Below are 19359 nucleotides of genomic sequence, written 5' to 3' on the forward strand. Positions count from 1 at the left end.
CCATCAAAAAAAATTTGAAAAGAATCAATACTGACATGTCACTGAGAAACACAGTGAGCTACTTTCTTGTGTTGTACTACAACATGTAATTTTACTTCAGGAAAAAGTCCTGAACATTCAGAACTTAATGTTGTACTTTGTTAACCTTTATGCAATGAGGGAATTTAAATAAGACTTGTTCCAGTAAACAGTTACAGGTGGTGTTTTCACTACTCAAATAGTCTGGTACTTAAGGCAAACAGCTGATGAAACACAGTTTCATCACCCTGACAGAAGAAATGTGCGGGATACTGAGTGGATAAAATAAATATGTAACATCTGACCATCAAGGCTCCCAAAATAAAAAAGTAATGACAGACCATCTCCCTCACGGCTGATGGTCTCCAGAGCATACAAAAGATGTTTACATTGATTTCCCACTTTTCAGGGAGCCATTGTTTTTTATTAAACTTCTGTCAGTAGTGAAGTTGCTTTTGCAGTTGGTGTGTAACTATTATAAAAAAAAAACCCTACATATTCTATAATGTACTGACATCCTTGTTTTTAAAAAGCCAAGCCTGTAGAACAAACAAACTGATATCCAACTATCCTCCTCTCATATACATGTGTTCAGTCTGTGTAGGGAAACAGGTGGGTGGCTCACTGAGAATCAGACTTGTAAATTGCACCAATAGGTGTCATAACAACTATCCCCAATATACAAAGAGAAAATATTATAGTTATTGAAGACTGGATTATAAGAAAAATGTGGGGATATTACTCATATTTGGGCCATAATGGTCCATGTTAATAACTTGGTGTCGCTGTTACATACCGAGTATTAAAAGTAATTGCAAAAATCAAAAAGAATACATTGTGAGCCGTCTGTGTTGTTTTCTTAATCTTCCCATCCCTCTCTGTCTCCCTCCTCACCTGCTCTCACCCCTCCCTCTGCCTCTTTCTCTGTATCTTTCTGTCCATGTATCTCTCCTGCAGGAAGGCCAGGTGCTCGAGTGTTCGCTCATCAACAGTATTCGTGTTGGTGCTGTCCCAAAGGTGAGACCTCAGGAAAAACAATTTCCTCGCCTCTGCCTCCTCAACATCCACGCTCTGTGCCCACCCCTCCCACTTTTCAATCTCTTTCCCCCATGGCGACAGTGCTGCTAAAATCTAAGGAGACTGCGACGTCAGGCAAGTTACTCACGCTTTAATTAGCAGAGGCTTCAGCAATGTAATCTATCGATCGACTGACTGATCTGGGACTCTCAGCTGAGGTCTCGCTGCCAAGCTTCTCTCTTTCTCCAGATTCACCTGGGGCCCATGGAGAACATAAACATGTAATATTTAACTCATCAATATTTATACAACCCTGGCTGGGTTTAGCAGGTTGTATCTGGAACTTTTTTTTTTTTTGCAGCCCTGGCTTGCGCCTTTGACCTAGAGAGGAATAATGAAAACCTTCCAGCCCTATTATGATGGGCTGTAAGAGAACCACTGGGTTAAGGAGTTCACTCATACGGGATCAAATACTCACAGATATAAGATGTTCTGCCTCTGTGAGAATTACTTTTCCCAATAGGAAACTGATCTTGAAATAGCCGAATGTGTCTTCAAGCTGCATTATTACTGGCGTTTATTTATCTGATATGGAGCCAGATATATGCACACACACACACACACACACACACACACACCACACACACACACACACACACACACACACACACACACACACACACACACACACACTCACACACTGTTTCTCTGTATATTAAATATTGATTATTGCAGTTTAGCTTTGACAGTGACACATTATATCGCAGTATTTGGCATCATGCAGAACAGATGAACTATGAAAGCTGTTACAGGAATACCCATTTGGACGCCTGCCTCTAATTAGGAGGCAAACCTGTCAAGCCACTTAAAGTCAGAGGCCTGACAGAAGACACTGGTGTGTGCTGTGTACATAACCTGGTTGTGTATGTACTGTTGACAGCAGGAGGGGGTCTGTTTGTTTGGTCCTCCGTGTGGACGTGTGCGTATGTACATGTGTGAGGGCACGTTTACAGATACTGCAGCCTGATAGCAGCTCCTCCTGTTTGTTCAAACGCTGTGTGCTGCTCTGTAAGTAGCAGGGCTTCTCCTCCAGAGGTTAACGTGGTTACACAAGCTCTGAGAGCTGTTTCAGATAATCCAATGACTGAGAGAAGATGAATGGCGCTGGATGATTGCTGGCTGGGGTTTTAAAACAGCAGAGCCTGTTGCCTGTTGCTGTTAATTCAATCATATAACAAAAATACATGACTATCTTCATGGTGACGGTGGTGGCAGACTGAAATCTGATTGAAAAGATGAGTGGGAGGAGTCGTGCTGCGTTTTTGATAGTGAGAGAATGTTTCCATGGATTTTCTGTTTCACAGACTCAACAGAAGTTTGCAGTCACTTCAGGCTGAACAATGGTGATAACTGGAGATTATACAGGAAAACAACCAGGGGAACCACAGGTCTTTAAATCTCAGAAATGTCATATCTAATGTCTAATAAAATATAAGTTACTGTCACTAGCATTTGTAATTCAGAGTAACTTTAAATTTAAAACTATATAAATTCATAAAAACGTACACCGTTGAAGTATATGATGCAATTTTTCTTATTTGTTGTAATATTGGTGTTTATTAATTAGATGTTATCTATAGAATTGTTTTTGGTGCAAGCTTAGACAGTAAGAAACAAAATGAGGCATGATGTATGTAGTTTCCTACAGTTGAAACTATAAGGTCAGTTTTTATTTTCATATGGTTCCTCTTATCATTAACTGGTCACATCAAGCATGACCCATATGCAAAGTTTTAGTTTTAGTTTTCTGCCTTTATTCTGATGGTAGCAGTGAGAGAGAGACAGGGAAGTCAGGGAGAGAGGGGGGGGTGGCACTTAGCAAATGGCTGTGGGTCAGATTCAAACCTGGGCCCGCTGCAGTTATGACTAAGCCTTAATGGTACACTCTCTATCAGGTAAGCCACCAGGACGCCCCCACATGCAAATTTATTATTAAAGTAATAGCGTCCTGGATGGAGTTAATAGAATGTATCAAACATTTTGGACATCATCATGTAACCAAGACTTTCCTTTTTCTTACAATGCTCGGTTATATATTGTTTCCTGACCTTCATTATCTGTACTCTATCAGAATCCAAATCAGTTTGTTGTTGCCTGTTTGTTGTGTTTCTGTTTTGGTTATTAGATTTGTTTTATGGACCAGGCAGCATTGAAATGGTTTTTCAGTTTTCTAGTCTGAAACCTGTTGCAACAGATTTGTAGTTGCAGTAAAAACAACAGAAACCTACAGTGGCAACCATACCTTGCAGGGCCTTACATTCATTTATTACATAGTTTGAAAAAAGCTTGTCATAGCAACATAAAACCTGACATCTTGTCTTTGGTGTCACTGGGCTGTGATTCCCTGAGGCACGCACACACAAACCAAAGTACACATGTTTTACCCACAACTGATGAGGTAACCTCCTTTAACGTTACAATATTACGGGAGTTACAGTGTTGCTCACAACTTGACAACAGTGTGGACCTCATTCACAGTCATCTCCACTAACCTCCTCCAACCTGCTCCAGCTAAGTGAAGTCCTGCTTCCCAGCACTGTTGCACACATCCATATCAGGAGTCAGTGGAATCAATGATCTGTCACACTGTTGGGATGAGTTTTGGGAGAGAGATTTCTTTTGATTTATTATTTTAATTTCTTCCTCCGTGATGGATATGCATTATATTGCTCTTTATCCGACGTGGAGCTTCGAGTCTCCCGAGCACGACAAGGTGTATATCATGCTCTCTTAAATTCTTCTCCAGAACAGCAATAAATATTTCAACAGCCTTCTCTCTAAGCTCCTCACCCTTTGTGTTGTTTTCTTGTCACTTGTTTTACTGCAGTAATACCAGAGCAGGAGATTAAGACCTGTCCTCAGAGGCTTTCTCCATTCCCTCTACTAACTGTATTATTTTACACCTGGATAACACACACCTTTGCTTTGCTTTATCTCCTCCACCTGTTTCTGTCTGATGACACTTCTTTGGCTGTTTGACTGCCTACTAAAACTGTCTTCCTTTTTCTCAGGACCCAAAGATCTTGTCATCATTTGAGGCCATTGGAAAGACGGAGGCAGACTTGGAGGGCTGTATCATCTGCATCTGCAGCGGCACAGACCTGGTCAATCTGAACTTCATGTTCATGGTGGCAGAGAGCCCAGACACAGCCAGGGTAAATACATGCACTTACTCTATTTCCACAGCTCAGTGCTTTGGCTCTGCTCTTAGGATGGCTTAGGATGTGAAACGGCAGACTGGTGTAGTACATGTGTTGAGATTGACTTTTGCACTGACATGAAAAATCATCTAATTGAAAGTGAGAGCAGCTTTGTCCAAATATAGAGTTTACACTATCTTCTAAAATAAGTTTGTTCTTCTGCTTCACACACACACACACACACACACACACACACACACACAGATAGACCTAAACATATCCACTCTCTGTTTTTTTCATACCCCCTTCAGCGACAAATTGTACTTAGTTGGCTCCCCCCTAACTAAAAACGGCACTTCATTCAAATACGCCACAACATCAGCAGAACTCCTCAAAACCTCAAGATGCAGTTGAGTGGTAGCATTTGACATGTATGTCCTTGATAGTCGGAAAACAAATGTTCTGAAAACAAAACCAGCGCAACCTCTGCTTAGCACCCGGAGCACCCCCTGTAATTCATTCAACATTTCCATAGTATGTACAGAGGCTAAAAGAAAACTCCAACACAGCAAATATTTAATTCAGAGACAAAGCAAACAGGCAGTATGATGGTTCATATGCCAGCTCCTACAAAAGGTAGAACTGACCTTGATTTATTCTGATAAATAGACACATTTAGAATGAGTAATTTTCCCCGTCTCACCTCATCTCTATCTCATTGGGTCCCTCCTGCACTCCTGCTATTGCTGTTATTTTCTGATCCTCTTTGTCTTGCTCTCCTCTCTCTCTCTCTCTTGCTTTTTTTTCTCTCTTTTTTCCTTCCCACTCATCTAGGAAAAAGCTCTGAGAGAAATCTGACGGGCTGATTGCGTAGAGAAGCACCTTTCTCTTTATTGCTTTCTCTCCTCTTCCTCACTCATCTCTTCCCTTCTGTTTTGGGCTCAAAAAGATGACACCACCTCCTCTCTCTGTCTTTCTCTCTTTCTTTATTTTAATCAGCAGACATTATTATTGCTGACCCCTGCTGGCAAACCTTCAGACACTGTATACAGCTCACAATGCACAACTGAATGTGTGAATTAAATGTCATTTATTTTGGACCTGAATTGATTTGGATTTCAAGACTGACACCAGCTAGATGAACCAGAAAACAGAGTCTTCGATGATGGTATAATGAGATGCTTTACACTCAGAGAATTAAAGCCAGTGTTGGTTAAACTTTAAAAAATAAGGCTGGCGTATTCTATATTTTCCTTATTGTTAACAAATTCAAAGAAATGGTCGAAATCAATAATAGTTGGTTGTTCTGTCAATTCTTTCGGACTTCCCTATCTTGTCTGTGGCACTCTCCAAGCCCATTTGTTCCTATTAAAGACTTAAGTCTTTTAAAATGAGTTACAAATATATAGTTTAATTATATAAAATGATTTCCTAAAACAGCTGGTTACAGTAGTTTTTATAAATCAGTGATCATTAGGGGTGAGCTATTTTTGGCTGCAGATTAATACCCATTAGATATGCTAGAGAGCATTTATGGCAGCAGCATACTGTGTGAGGGATTGACTCAAGTAAGCTACAGCTCCCATGTTCATTGTAATTTGGGAATATGTCACCCAGTGCAATCGTGTGGCTCATTGATGTGTTTTTAATCGTTTTTAAACACAAACAGGTCTAAATATAAGGCTGTAGCTACACAGGCAATACTTGTTAGTAGGATCAATTCAATGTTGTTGTTTTTTTTTTGTTTTTTTTTCATGGCATTTGTAGACAATAACAAAATGTACTGCACAATGTCGCCATCCTTTGACTTTCTGGCAAAGCCTTGGACGGCTGTTTTAAATTACAGGCAGCTTCAAGGGAATGGAAAGTTGTGGAGAAAAAAGTCAGTAAAGGTCAACTACTGTATCTTTTATTTAGTGACAAATCCATTGTGGCCCAAAGGCTTGGCATTAACTGAAAGACACAAAGCCAAGGCAAGAAAAAGCAATGTCACAACTGCGAGTGAAGTTTTTTCTCAACCTGAGGGTCGTCTGCCACATAGATACCTCAATCAATCCAGAGTAAATGACATTCAAAGAGTTTTTAATGAAAAAATGAGTAAATTTATGTAAACTTGCACATTTGTTGTTAGTGCAGGAGGATTGTTTAAGAAAAGTACAGAGCTCACTGGATGTGACATGACACAACTAGAATGATTGAAAGTCGCAGCATACTGCAATTCTTAATGAAAATATTTTTCAAGTAATGTATTAGAACAAAAACGTCCCGAGGATTCAAAACCGCAGCCAGTTATAGACCAGTTTGAAATATATTGCACAGATCTGTTATTAAGCGCCACCGTGTTGGTGTTTATGCAGCACCCATGAGAGGGTGTTTTTGTGGTGATAGGTGTTAGAAATGATGTTTGCGCTCCGGAGAGCTCACAGCCACAGGGCTGCCAATGATATTCATGCAACAGCCTTCAGCAGGGAGGCCTGATGGTTTAAAACGCGCACACATGCACACACATACACACACACACACACACACACACACACACACACACACATTCAGTTACTCACCTTCATCCTCCACAGTTTAAAACACATTCGTCTGCTATTTCTGTCCCCTTCCCTCTCTCTCTCTCTCTCTTTCAGACACACACACACACACACACACACACACACACACAGATACAAACACCATGCCACCATCAGCACCTCCCAGCATGCAGGTAGCCCTAAGTAGCAGACCTCAGGAGATGACAGTTATTTACATCAGCAGACACACACTCACACAAACACACACGGCTTCACAGACACCACATGCCCAAACAGACTACCCCTGCTGCACCCTGTTATCTTGTTTAATGTTTTTATAATGATGTCAGTAATAATTTGCTGTGCAAGCGGACGAGAGACAGAGCACATAGAGGGAGAGAGACATTCGGAGATGGAAAGCCAGGAGGGTCAAAATTGCTCAGATTATCATCCTCGGTGTTGTTTCTGTCGATGCAGTCAGCATCAGTGTATTCATGTAAAAGTTACAAGGCCTTCTCTGGCTATTTGTTTACTGTCACTGCTTGTAGCCCTGAAAGAGCCCAGTGTGTTTATCTGTGTGTGTGTGTGTGTGTGTGTGTGTGTGTGTGTGTGTGTGTGTGTGTGTGTGTGTGTGTGTGTGTGTGTGTGTGTGTGTGTGTGTGCGCGCGCGCGTGCGTGTGTGCGTGTGCGTGCGTGCGTGTGTGTATTCCTGATTGTCCTGTCCAAACTCTCGCCCATGCATGTGAATTAAGAGGCAGTTCATTCACTTGTGTTTATTTCCCCAAAGACACTCACTTCTAAACACAATACACACTTCTGCATATTCCCTCGGCTGCTGTGTATTTATGGGCCTCTGATGGTCAGTGTGTTTTTGGAGGATAAGAGTGTGTGCATGTGTGTGTGTGTGTGTGTGTTTGTGTGTGTGTCCTGAATACTTGTGCTTGTTTGATTGCAGAAGTGGATCGAGGGTTTGAGGTCAGTGATTCACAACTTTAAAGCCAACAACGTCTGTCCAATGACCTGCCTCAAGAAACAGTGAGTGCATTTTGCTGCACACTTTCCTCGTGTCTCAGTTTTATGTTTTCAATTGTGCTCTAAACAGTTTAAAGTTCACTTTTGTTTTCTCTAAACGTACATGATGTAATTCCGGTGAGAATGAGCCCATGTTCTTCTTTCCTTCAGCTGGATGAGAATGTGCTTCCTGACCAATGTGAATGGGAAGATTCCTGTGAGAGGGTAAGAGTAAATTGATTGGATATTGTATCAACCACTGTACTATGATTCTGCCTGAATCCATTCTATTCTGATGCCATTCACTCATCTTACTCTTCAGCTGTTCCGCCTTTTTCTCCTCCTTCTCTCTTGTAGCATTACACGGACATTTGCATCAGGGAAGACGGAGAAGGGGATTTTTCAGGCTCTGAAGGATCTGGGCCTTCCTAGTGGAAAGGTCAGACAACACTGACTGTGCACTGTAGTGGTCAAATGGATCTATGCTGATTGTGACTGTTTAACCTGTCCTATGTTAACACATGGCAGACTTGTTTATCATCCCCAGAACGATGAGATTGAACCATCAGATTTCACCTACGACATTTTCTACGCGCTCACACAGAAAATCTGCCCTCGCACAGACATAGAGGAACTGTTCAAGAAAATGTGAGTCTCCTTTTTACTCTGCACTAATTTTTGTGGTTGTAATGTTCACTAATTTTGTACCTAAAATAAACAACTTACAGTGGTGCCCTTGCGTTGCACTGTGCCCATGTTACCTGGGGCTTAAATAGAACAACGATATCCACTGTTAAAATGATCCCCCAAGTGTGAGCTACTGCATCTTGTTGGAAATAATCAGGACAAATGTTTCTGCGCCTGCTGCACTAACTATGTCTGGACAGCCTAACCTGCTTCCACAGTTCATTAATTATGTTCAACCTAATGACAACATTTAAAAAAAAAAAAGTGAAGATTAACATGTTGTTACTAAAAGTGTAACGTTTAAGAATGATCCTCTTTAAAGACTGCTTTCTAATTTTAACTGACTGTGTGAATGACTGTGAGAGTGTCTATTTTAAGAAGCCTAACATTTTGTTTTTCTTTCTTTTTTTTTTCTAATTAATTCCTTTGCAGCAATGGGAACAAAACTGATTATTTAACTGTAGACCAGTTAGTCAGCTTTCTGAATGAAGTAAGCTCTTTATCATTCATTAACTTCTCTGTGTATTTGGCTTGCCCGTGCCCCTCTCCGCAACTCCCCTGCTTTGCCCCATCCTGCTCTGGGTGAAAGTTGCCCTCCAGCCCGGACTGCACATCAGCTGACCCTCATTAAAACTCCATTAATGAGACAGACAAAATATTTAACTTCCAGTCAGTCTGCAAGGGCAACTTCAACCAGCTGCCCTATTCTGCATGCCCACCCTCATCCCATTCCCTGTATTCTCCCTACCGCGGCTTGCCTCCCTGTGTCTGATTGGTGTTGCCATGGCAACGGGAGGGCAGAGATTTCCATCCTGTTGCTTCCTGCTTGGCTCATCTTGTTTCCTGCTGTCTGTGTCTGCGTTCTGTGGCCGTGCCTTCTGTGGCTGAATACCTGCCTGGTCCCTCTGCTGTGCAGTCGAGTCGCATGTGTGCTGCTTCGTGCCCAGTCCAATGCATCACACTCTGGCCCCTCCCATAGAGCCACAGCTTTGGTTAGATTAATTCCCACCTGGTTTACTGAGTGGGCAGTGGCGTTATAATGATGTTTTGATACTGTTGTTTTGCTAATGTTGAGCTGCCTTGAACCCCTCCGACACGTATGGCTCCCCTACTTTTACGCAAACATTTAATCACTGCACCTTTTAGTGTGGCTCAGTTTCTTGTGAATATTTCACAGTGAAATTGTGTTCATTACATCCTGTTTAGACGTAAGTGCTTTCTATTTAAGACCACAATAAGTAAGCTATAAACAACTATACTGATTAAGAATAACTAGATTAAGAAAATTCATATTAGTCCAAACAAGGAAATTACAGATTTGGAAATGAGCGCTGTTAGTACTTTGTCTCAAGTTGCATTAAACTGACCCCTGTCCTCTGTGTCAGTGCAAGATGGGTCTTTTTTGTAGATCCAGTTTGTGTTTGGAAATAACTGTGTTTTTTGTGGATGATTGTGCGTGCGTGTGCGTGTGCATGTGTTGCTCTACAGAACCAGCGTGACCCAAGGTTAAATGAGATTCTCTTCCCATTCTACGACCCTAAGAGAGCCATGCAGATCATCGAGAAATACGAGCGAGATGAAGGGCTGAAGAAGAAAGGTAAAAGAGATGCATGGAGGGAAGGAGGAGACAGAAAGATATTTTAGGCTGTGCTGCCATCTAGCTGTGTAACTTTGAAGCTGCAGTATGTCACATCAGATCATTGGCATCGTTCTCTGCTGAAATAGGTGGTTACAATTATTTTCATGCTCTTCCTTATTGTTCCTATTATCACGAATTGACAAAGACACAGTTACTGGTTGTGCTTTGTACTTTCGACCCAAAACAGCACCCACACAGCAATGAGATCTGATATCCTATGGCCTGAAACTTCTATATACTGCAGTATAGACTAATTATTACTTCATCATATAATCATTTTATCATCTTTATAATTAGCATGAGCTGCCCACCAAAAAGTCTGGTCAAATAATCAAAAAAAAAAACTAACTTGTCTCCTTTTACCTAGGTCAAATGTCCAGTGATGGGTTCTGCCGGTACCTGATGTCAGATGAAAATGCTCCAGTTTTCTTAGACCGGCTGGAGCTGTACCAGGAAATGGACCAGCCACTAGCCCACTACTTCATCAGCTCTTCCCACAACACTTATCTGACAGGCCGACAGTTTGGAGGGAAGTCCTCAGTAGAAATGTACCGCCAAGTTCTACTGTCTGGATGCAGGTACACAACTGTGTCATGCTCTCTGAAGATGGTTGAATACACATGTGAAGGTGTAGACACCTGCACAACCCACTGTATTTATGTAAACAGTATGTGGATAAGATCAAGCTGCTCTTAATTATCCATCTACATTATGTCCATCCTCTCAGATGTGTGGAGCTGGACTGCTGGGACGGGAAAGGAGAGGACCAGGAGCCCATCATCACTCATGGCAAGGCCATGTGCACAGACATCCTGTTTAAGGTGAACGAACACACACACACACGCACACACACGCACACACACGCACAGTCTGTTTCTAGGAGCCTCACTGTTCCTTCATAATGTGTGCCTGCCCCTTAGTGTTGAGAGCGTGATACTTCATCTATCATGACTTCATGCCTCTTCATTCTATTATTTTGTTCTTCTCTCAAATTCTTCTTCTCTTCTGCTCCTCTTCCACCAGGATGTTATCCAAGCCATCAAGGAGACGGCGTTCGTCACTTCAGACTACCCTGTTATTTTGTCCTTTGAAAATCATTGCAGGTAGATGTGCAATCAGCAATAACCAAAGTGTGTTAATACATAATGATTTAGCTTTTGTGATTATTTGCAGTAATGCTTTATAGGTATACAGCACATTGACACAATTCAGTGTGTGTGTGTGTTTGTGTGCGTGTGTGCGTGTGCGTGTGTGTGTGTGTCACCAGTAAACCACAGCAGTACAAGATGGCCAAATATTGTGAGGAGATCTTTGGCGACCTCCTCCTCAAACAGCCTCTGGAGAACTATCCGGTGAATACTTCTCTTTTGATCTACAGTGATTTTATTACGACAGGATGATGGTGGTCCATATTTAAGTGTATGACTGTGTTCTCTTTGCCAGATTGAAGCAGCGCGCCCCTTACCCTCTCCAAATGACCTCAAACGTAAAATCCTCATCAAAAACAAACGTTTGAAACCTGAAGTGGAACAGAGTACGTACACAGCTCATCCTACTGATGTGTCAGATATCTAGGTCATTATCACTTTGTTTCACCCTTATCTCGTGTTGTAACATGAGTGTCTTTGTATGTAATACAGAGCAGCTAGAGGCCTTTAAGAAACACATGGAGGCAGGAGAGACCAACACCTCTGCCATCATCATGGGAGAGGAGAATGAAGAAGACACAGAGAACGGTCAGTCTGTTTGTGTGGATGTATGTGAAATGGTCAATTGTAAGACAAACTGAGTGCATCAGGAGCCACAGGTTATAGTTGCATGGGTACAATGGAGGAGACGTTTCAGGCTGACAGATATGCAACATGATGCCATATTAAAAACCTTTTAGAAAATCGTGTTTCTTAGGAAAATGATTGGTAAACACTAATTTTAATGGCTTTTAATTAGATTTTATAAAGATCAGTGTTACAGAATAAACAAAAGATTTTGAAAAAGTGGTATCAAATGCATACTGTAAAGTAAGATTGCTTAGTCACAGCTGAATGTATCAAATAATGAAAATATGTGCTCCAGTATTCATTTCTTTGTGTGTTTAGGAGAAAAAGAGGCAGAGGATAAGGATTTGAATTCAGAGGCCCCCAGTCTGTCAGAGGCAACCAGTGAGAAAGACGCCAACAGTGTTTCCCAGAGTAACACTGTCAGCATGAGCAAAGAAGAAGAGCGCAGCAACAGTATCAAGAAGGTGGGTTGGCACACTGATGACTGACTGGCATCTGAAAATACCAAACTTAACTATCTGATACCACTATGGATATAGTGTCTTAGACTTGCATTAGATCACTGGGCAATGCGATTTAGAAATGGCTACAGCACTATAAATGTTGTTGAAGTCAATGGGAAAGTAGAAGAGTAGCATCTTTACCTGCAGTTATCTGGCCTCCCATGCTGAAGTACCCACTTCAACAAAAAAGACAATGAAACCAAAATCGAAAAGTCACTGAAAACCTCACAAGAACCCTTCCCAAAATTAAATCCCTTACATACAACATCATACAAGCTGTAAGGATGTCTCTGATTGGAGATAGATCAGCCTATACATATAAAGTCAGAAATGTCATTATGAATTGATGATACATCAACTGGGAATGAAGCACAGAAATGATATTGAGAGCGAACGTTTGGTTGGATGCGTTTTTATTTTGCTGTGTTTCCAGGTGCCTGATGATGAAGTGACAGAGATTTCTGAAGCGACAGATGCCACAGATATCTCTGAAGCATCTGACCAAGACAATAACAAGAAGGCAAGCACCCATCAGCCCCCACTCTGTCTTTCACTCACTCCATCACACAATCTAATACTTAAAAAGAACTAACATCATGTCTGGGTTGAGACATAAGGATTTGTATATGTGCCCCTGTGCAGGGTGGGGATGTGGCAGAAGACTCTGAAGAGGCCCTGATAGCTCAGTACACCTATGTAGGAGCCACCACCAACATCCACCCGTATCTCTCAGCCATGGTCAACTACGCACAGCCTGTCAAGTTCCAGAGCTTTGATGTGGCAGAGGGTGAGCTTTGACTTCCTCCTTGTTTGTTTTGCAACTTTTTAATTTGCCTCTTCAATGATTATGTAAGCATATTGTTCATGAATACATAATATGAATGAATACAATCATTTAGGACTGAGAACACTGTCATTTTATTCTGAATATTTGTATAGTTTTATTCTGTTTTGCACTGGATAAAAGCAAAATTCTTTGTCTTTGCAGGTTTTCATTTGTTGCATGAACACTCTACAATCAAAATGTTAATGCCAAACAAATCCAGTTCAATTCAGTGCTGTTCATGATTTTTCTCTGTCTCCCAGAAAGGAACATCCACCATAACATGTCATCCTTTAACGAGTCTGTCGGCCTGGGTTATCTGAAGACTAATGCCATAGAGTTTGTCAAGTATCCTTTGAACTGTTGCACTGCTTTTCTCTGATACATAGAATTTCTCTAAAAGGGACTTAAAAGCTAGAAAAATATATGGTATAGTGGTCACACTGTTGTAGTATGTGTTACATTACCTCTGTGCTTCAGAAAATCTTTTGATGATAATGAAAAATCCAAGGTGACTTGAATTGAAGGCGTCCATTCAGCTTTCTGCTACTATACTAAAAACTGAACAAAATGCTTTAATTTGGATGTTTCGTTATGATCACCACTACTGAGATTTCCACTGTTATTCACTGAGCACATTTAAATTTTCCACACCTGAAATGAGAGCTGAGTGGCAGGTCAGAGCTGATGTTTTTCAGCCATATTTATTTCCACTCAGCTGCTGGAAAAGAACTGGAGGTCTCTAGAGGCCAATGTGCCTTTAGACTTGGCCTGACACTCATACACACATACACTTGCCTCCCTCCCTCCCTCTCCAATGGGACTGCTTGACCCAAGCTGTTCACACTAAAAATAGTCCTGCAGTCTGTCAGATGCACGCACACACTCCAATCCATACACACATGTGCTGTAACACACATGGTCTCCCTCTTTCTTTTTTTTTAAATTTCCTGAGCGTCAGCGCAGCTACAACAAGCGTCAGATGAGCCGTATCTACCCCAAAGGGGGGCGGGTGGAGTCCAGTAATTACATGCCTCAGATCTTCTGGAACGCAGGCTGCCAGATGGTCTCACTCAACTTCCAGACCCCAGGTACCACAACATGCAACATGGGACCTCTGACCTCACACACTCATGCACATAGAAGCACATCACATACAGTAATACAAACACATACAAATGCAAGCAGTCAGTCAACCTTTTCATCTAAGAAAGCGTAGCATTCAGTGAACTTCTGACCTCACATATTCACACATCATAAGCTTCTTATAGTATGCATGTGTAATCTGGATGAACATGGACACACTAATCAAAAACCCTCACTACCCAACCACCTTGCAAATGTACACATCCAAATATAAAACAGCAAGAACATTTTGACTTTATGAAGATCCAGTTCATTTCACCTAAATTATAAAAAAAAAAAAAAAAAAAAAAAGCATTTTCCCTTTTTCTGATATGTGTCTGAAGCTTCTGCCACCACTCCAATGCATGAGGGTGAATGAAAAAAAAAATTGCATATGAAATACTCAACAGCATCATATTAATCCAGAGACAATGTCCCAGCTAGCCTAGATAATCCACAGATTTCTACTGGGTCTTTTATTTAGTTAAAAAGAAGTGTTTATTTGAGTGTGTATGTAGTTGGGGTGCAGAATTTTGTTTTGGGGAAAGGGGTATTTCTCCCACGGTGTTTGCTTTACAAAAACTATGTCCACTACATACAGAATCATTGTCTTACATAAGCATACACACTCCTTGCCTGTGGAGACATAACACAATGACTTCTTAGTCTCTGCGAGTAGTTTGCATGTCATTTTGCAGCATCAGGTTATGCATGCATGAGCATACACACATACACACTCATCTCCTACTCCACTCACCCACTGTTTTTCACTTAGTCTCTTTGAAAAACATGCGCAAACACACGCACGCACGCACGCACACACACGTGTACTTCATAAACTGTCACAGCCACATACACACCTATACAGTGATGCCTGTTGTAAAACAGCTGTTGCCCCATGGCCAGAGGCGAGAGGGTTCAGACCATATGGCTTGCTGGGAGCATAGCATGTGCAAAGTTGGAGGCGGGGGGCCCACGCAAGAGGTGGAGCTTCAGTGATGGAGAGATGAATGGTTAGAGGGAAGAAAAACAGATGTTAAAGGAAACATAAAATCCTCCATTTCTTTCAGCAAAATGTGCCACAGAAACGGATGCAAATGAAGTGAATTGTTAATTGTTTTGTTGAAGACTTGATGTTTTTTGTGATGTAATGTGAGAACCTGATATCTGTTATTATTCTCTCTCTCTTTCTCCCTCTCTCTCTCTCCCTCTCTCTCTCAGACCTGGCCATGCAATTGAATCAGGGAAAGTATGAGTACAACGGTTCCTGCGGGTGAGAAAAGCTGCTCACTCCTGTCCTGAGCTCATTCCCATCCATCCCATCCCTCCTTTCTCCGCCCCTCTCTGAAACTCATCAATTAAAGCTTGTCACATCTCATTAGTGGTTGCCAGCGGCGACCGTAGCTACTGTCTACCCCGAGAGCCAGTGAGTGCTTTGGAGAAGCAAGCTCCTCTTCACTTGCCTCTGAGGCTCTCCGCAGTCATCTATCTCTTCCTCTCTCTATCGTCGTCTTTGTCCCTTGACTCTAATACTGTCCCTGAGGGCAGAGATTTAACTGCTAATGCTGGAAATCTCATATGTGGGGAGATCAGGGCTTTTGCAGACACCCATCATTACTAATGCCACTCTGTGTGTTAACCAGGGGCCCATCAAACTCCCACACACAAAGCCTTAGTGCCTCCTTATTCCCGATAGATCATTAGAGAGCATCACAGACCCTATGTTACATCAGAACATCAGTGTTCTCTTGATCTTAACGGTAGATTGATTCTGCTGTGTGCGCATTTCCCTTCATTCATCTCCTATTGCGTGTGCGTTAGGTACCTGCTGAAGCCCGACTTCATGCGACGGTCAGACAGGATGTTTGACCCTTTCTCAGAGACACCAGTGGATGGTGTCATTGCTGCAACCTGCAGCGTACAGGTGAGGACATCTGACACTTCAGACAACAAGAAAAACGAAAAAAAAAAAAAGAAAAAGTTAAATACTAAAAAGAAAAAAGAAAATTACAGTATTTTAACATAAAACTTCTCCATAAAGGTAGATATACTGTCATATTTAGGCATAGTTTGAAGGCTTGGTTATCTCACAACATGGTGCACTATTCCAGGGAGCCAGTTAGTTATCTTTTCTTGCTGTTTCCTCTTCCTTTTACTTTTATATTTACTGTCAACAAAGTTCTTGTCTTATTAAACACTGAAGTAATTATTACATTATACTTCAATTTTGGTTACTCCAAAGATGCAGATGGTGTTGACTACAACTCATACCTACTGCATCAAGAATATGATCCAATGTCAGTGAATAATTATTTTTGAAATATTATTCCTGTAAAATCCTATCATTCAAAAATATAAATACTGATGCATTTCTGTTTACTTCAGGTGTTCTCTGGACAGTTCCTGTCAGATAAGAAAATTGGCACATACGTTGAAGTCGACATGTACGGGCTGCCGACGGACACCATCCGGAAGGAGTTTCGGACACGTATGGTGATGAACAACGGGCTGAACCCCGCCTACAACGAGGAGCCTTTCGTCTTCAGAAAGGTAGCGAGAAGGGCAGGAGAGGGGTTGGGTGAACCGGGTGAGGGGCTAAGAGTGAAGATAATGGATACAGTGAGTTAAAACAAATGTGCTGCACATTTTCAAATGCTGTCTGCACTGTGATGAGAGCTGTAATATTTGAACAGTAGGAGGAAAGGAATGCAGGCCAGCCATTGATTTAGTTTGGAAAAAAAGGTCTCAGTGATGATGGAAAAGAGAGGGTAGAAAAAGACAAATAATGTGGCAGAACTAAACAAGAGTAAAGATTGGTAGTTAAAAATCTAGAAATGTCTATTCAACAAAGGAACAAAGTGAGGGAGTGATTTGGGATACTCAAAGTGTTGCAAGTGTCACAAACCAAAAGAGTGAGAGAGTAGGAAGAAAGAGGCATCTAGGTTTACTTGTGTTTTAGCTCACAGAGGAAGAAAGGACAGCACGAAGAAAGGAACAACAGAAACAAACAGAAAAACAAACAATTAGAGGTGGAGGAACAGAAAGAAAGGGAGAGAGATGGGAGATGAAGAGAGCAAAAGACAAAAAAGTGTGTGCGTGCGTGTGTGTGCGCGTGTGCACACAATAGTGCTGCTCTCAGCAGAATGAGGAGTCTCTCAGCCATGACTGTGACTCCAGCTTTCTAACACACACCATCAATCACAGCCTGCCGCAGTGCTGCTCTGCTCGCGCACACACACACACACACTAACACACACACACACACACACACACACACACACACAAACTTACACAGTGCTATCGAAGAGGGGCATCACAAACAGAGCTGCTGGCAAGACTCCTTCCTCACATCTACACACACACAGACACAAACACCCTGAAATGCTGCCACACCTTTTGCATGCATGCATACATAGTGCTGTCAAGATGAGTCAGAGCAAGCAACACACACTAGCAGCACTCACACACAGTACATGGGCAAGGCCAAGTTTGCGCAGGTAAACACACAAGCAGTGCTTCCACCCATTCATCTCATGTGAGTATTCTTCGGCCTTATCTCTTACCTTCCCCTTCGTCTGCGTATTAATCATCCTCCTCTCGCCGTTCGCTTATCTCCACACACAAGGCCAGTTAAGACTCTCGCTCCCTCTCTTTTTTTTTTTTTTTCCAAGGGTGTGCACACATAAGTTCAGACACAAGTTACATACACACATACATATATACAAGATATCCTCCGTTCCCTGGGTATGTACTAGCGATGGAAAATGGTCTTTTCAGTCCTAGATATGGTGTGTGTTGCTCCGCTATCATGCCTGTTCCCTGTATCTGTACTGTGACCATCCTCTGACAGTGTTCCCTGCAGATACAGCCTTGACCTTCGCCTTTAATGATGCTCTTTCACTTTAGCTTAAAAGAGACAATTTTACTGCAATGGCAGTATTTGTCACTTACCTATTTTCACACCAGAATGAGTTCCACAGGGACCGACTCATAACTATGACTTTTATTTTAAGTCACACTTTTTTTTCCTTTTTTGCCCCCCCCCACACACACACACACACACACACACACCCACCCCCCTCCACACCCGTTCCTTACCTCTTCTTTTCTTTTTTCAAAATTCTCGTTCTTTCCCCCTCCCACACTCCCTGCTTTTCACTTCATCCACCCGTCCTAGGTGATCTTACCGGATCTGGCAGTACTGCGCATCGCAGTCTACGACGACAACAACAAGCTGATTGGCCAGCGCATCCTGCCTCTGGACGGCCTGCAGGCTGGCTACCGTCACATCTCGCTGAGGAATGAGGGCAACAAGCCCCTATCGTTGCCCACCATCTTCTGCCAAATCATCCTCAAGACCTACGTGCCAGACGGATTCGGAGGTGAGGGAAACAGGAACACACACACACACACACACACAAACACACACACACACACACCACACACACACACACACACACCCCCCTCCACACCCGTTCCTTACCTCTTCTTTTCTTTTTTCAAAATTCTCGTTCTTTCCCCCTCCCACACTCCCTGCTTTTCACTTCATCCACCCGTCCTAGGTGATCTTACCGGATCTGGCAGTACTGCGCATCGCAGTCTACGACGACAACAACAAGCTGATTGGCCAGCGCATCCTGCCTCTGGACGGCCTGCAGGCTGGCTACCGTCACATCTCGCTGAGGAATGAGGGCAACAAGCCCCTATCGTTGCCCACCATCTTCTGCCAAATCATCCTCAAGACCTACGTGCCAGACGGATTCGGAGGTGAGGGAAACAGGAACACACACACACACACACACACACAAACACACACACACACACACACACACACACACACACACACACACACACACACACACATCAATTACAAAACTTACTTACTTACACAACTGTATTGCCTGATGTTCTTCATTGTGTAAATGCAGAATTACAGCTTTGTTTCACACTGACATACTTGGTTTTACTGCCTCAGTTCAGCCTGTAGGGAGAGGAGAGAAAAAAGGAAAGCGATGCAGTTCCCTCTCCCCGCTCACTCT

The 19359-nt window shown here is 42.3% G+C and overlaps 1 protein-coding gene across 1 annotated transcript in view; it reads left to right on the forward strand.

Annotated features, from left to right (window-relative positions):
- The window catches only part of LOC130187448 (1-phosphatidylinositol 4,5-bisphosphate phosphodiesterase beta-4-like), a 64438-nt gene that overhangs the window by 35578 nt on the left and 9501 nt on the right, over nucleotides 1-19359 (forward strand). Inside the window, exons 6-28 of the mRNA XM_056405077.1 lie at nucleotides 976-1035; nucleotides 4107-4250; nucleotides 7710-7789; nucleotides 7937-7990; nucleotides 8123-8204; nucleotides 8313-8413; nucleotides 8885-8942; nucleotides 9941-10049; nucleotides 10459-10669; nucleotides 10819-10912; nucleotides 11115-11194; nucleotides 11359-11443; nucleotides 11535-11625; nucleotides 11732-11827; nucleotides 12188-12333; nucleotides 12806-12892; nucleotides 13015-13159; nucleotides 13459-13543; nucleotides 14162-14286; nucleotides 15542-15593; nucleotides 16142-16244; nucleotides 16706-16870; nucleotides 18498-18702. Of these exons, the coding sequence (XP_056261052.1) occupies nucleotides 976-1035; nucleotides 4107-4250; nucleotides 7710-7789; nucleotides 7937-7990; nucleotides 8123-8204; nucleotides 8313-8413; nucleotides 8885-8942; nucleotides 9941-10049; nucleotides 10459-10669; nucleotides 10819-10912; nucleotides 11115-11194; nucleotides 11359-11443; nucleotides 11535-11625; nucleotides 11732-11827; nucleotides 12188-12333; nucleotides 12806-12892; nucleotides 13015-13159; nucleotides 13459-13543; nucleotides 14162-14286; nucleotides 15542-15593; nucleotides 16142-16244; nucleotides 16706-16870; nucleotides 18498-18702 (2458 nt within the window). The remainder of the gene's footprint in view (nucleotides 1-975; nucleotides 1036-4106; nucleotides 4251-7709; nucleotides 7790-7936; nucleotides 7991-8122; nucleotides 8205-8312; nucleotides 8414-8884; nucleotides 8943-9940; nucleotides 10050-10458; nucleotides 10670-10818; nucleotides 10913-11114; nucleotides 11195-11358; nucleotides 11444-11534; nucleotides 11626-11731; nucleotides 11828-12187; nucleotides 12334-12805; nucleotides 12893-13014; nucleotides 13160-13458; nucleotides 13544-14161; nucleotides 14287-15541; nucleotides 15594-16141; nucleotides 16245-16705; nucleotides 16871-18497; nucleotides 18703-19359) is intronic.

The sequence above is a fragment of the Seriola aureovittata genome, chromosome 19 (genome assembly GCF_021018895.1).
Source record: "Seriola aureovittata isolate HTS-2021-v1 ecotype China chromosome 19, ASM2101889v1, whole genome shotgun sequence".
In the NCBI taxonomy this organism is placed as follows: Eukaryota; Metazoa; Chordata; class Actinopteri; order Carangiformes; family Carangidae; genus Seriola; species Seriola aureovittata.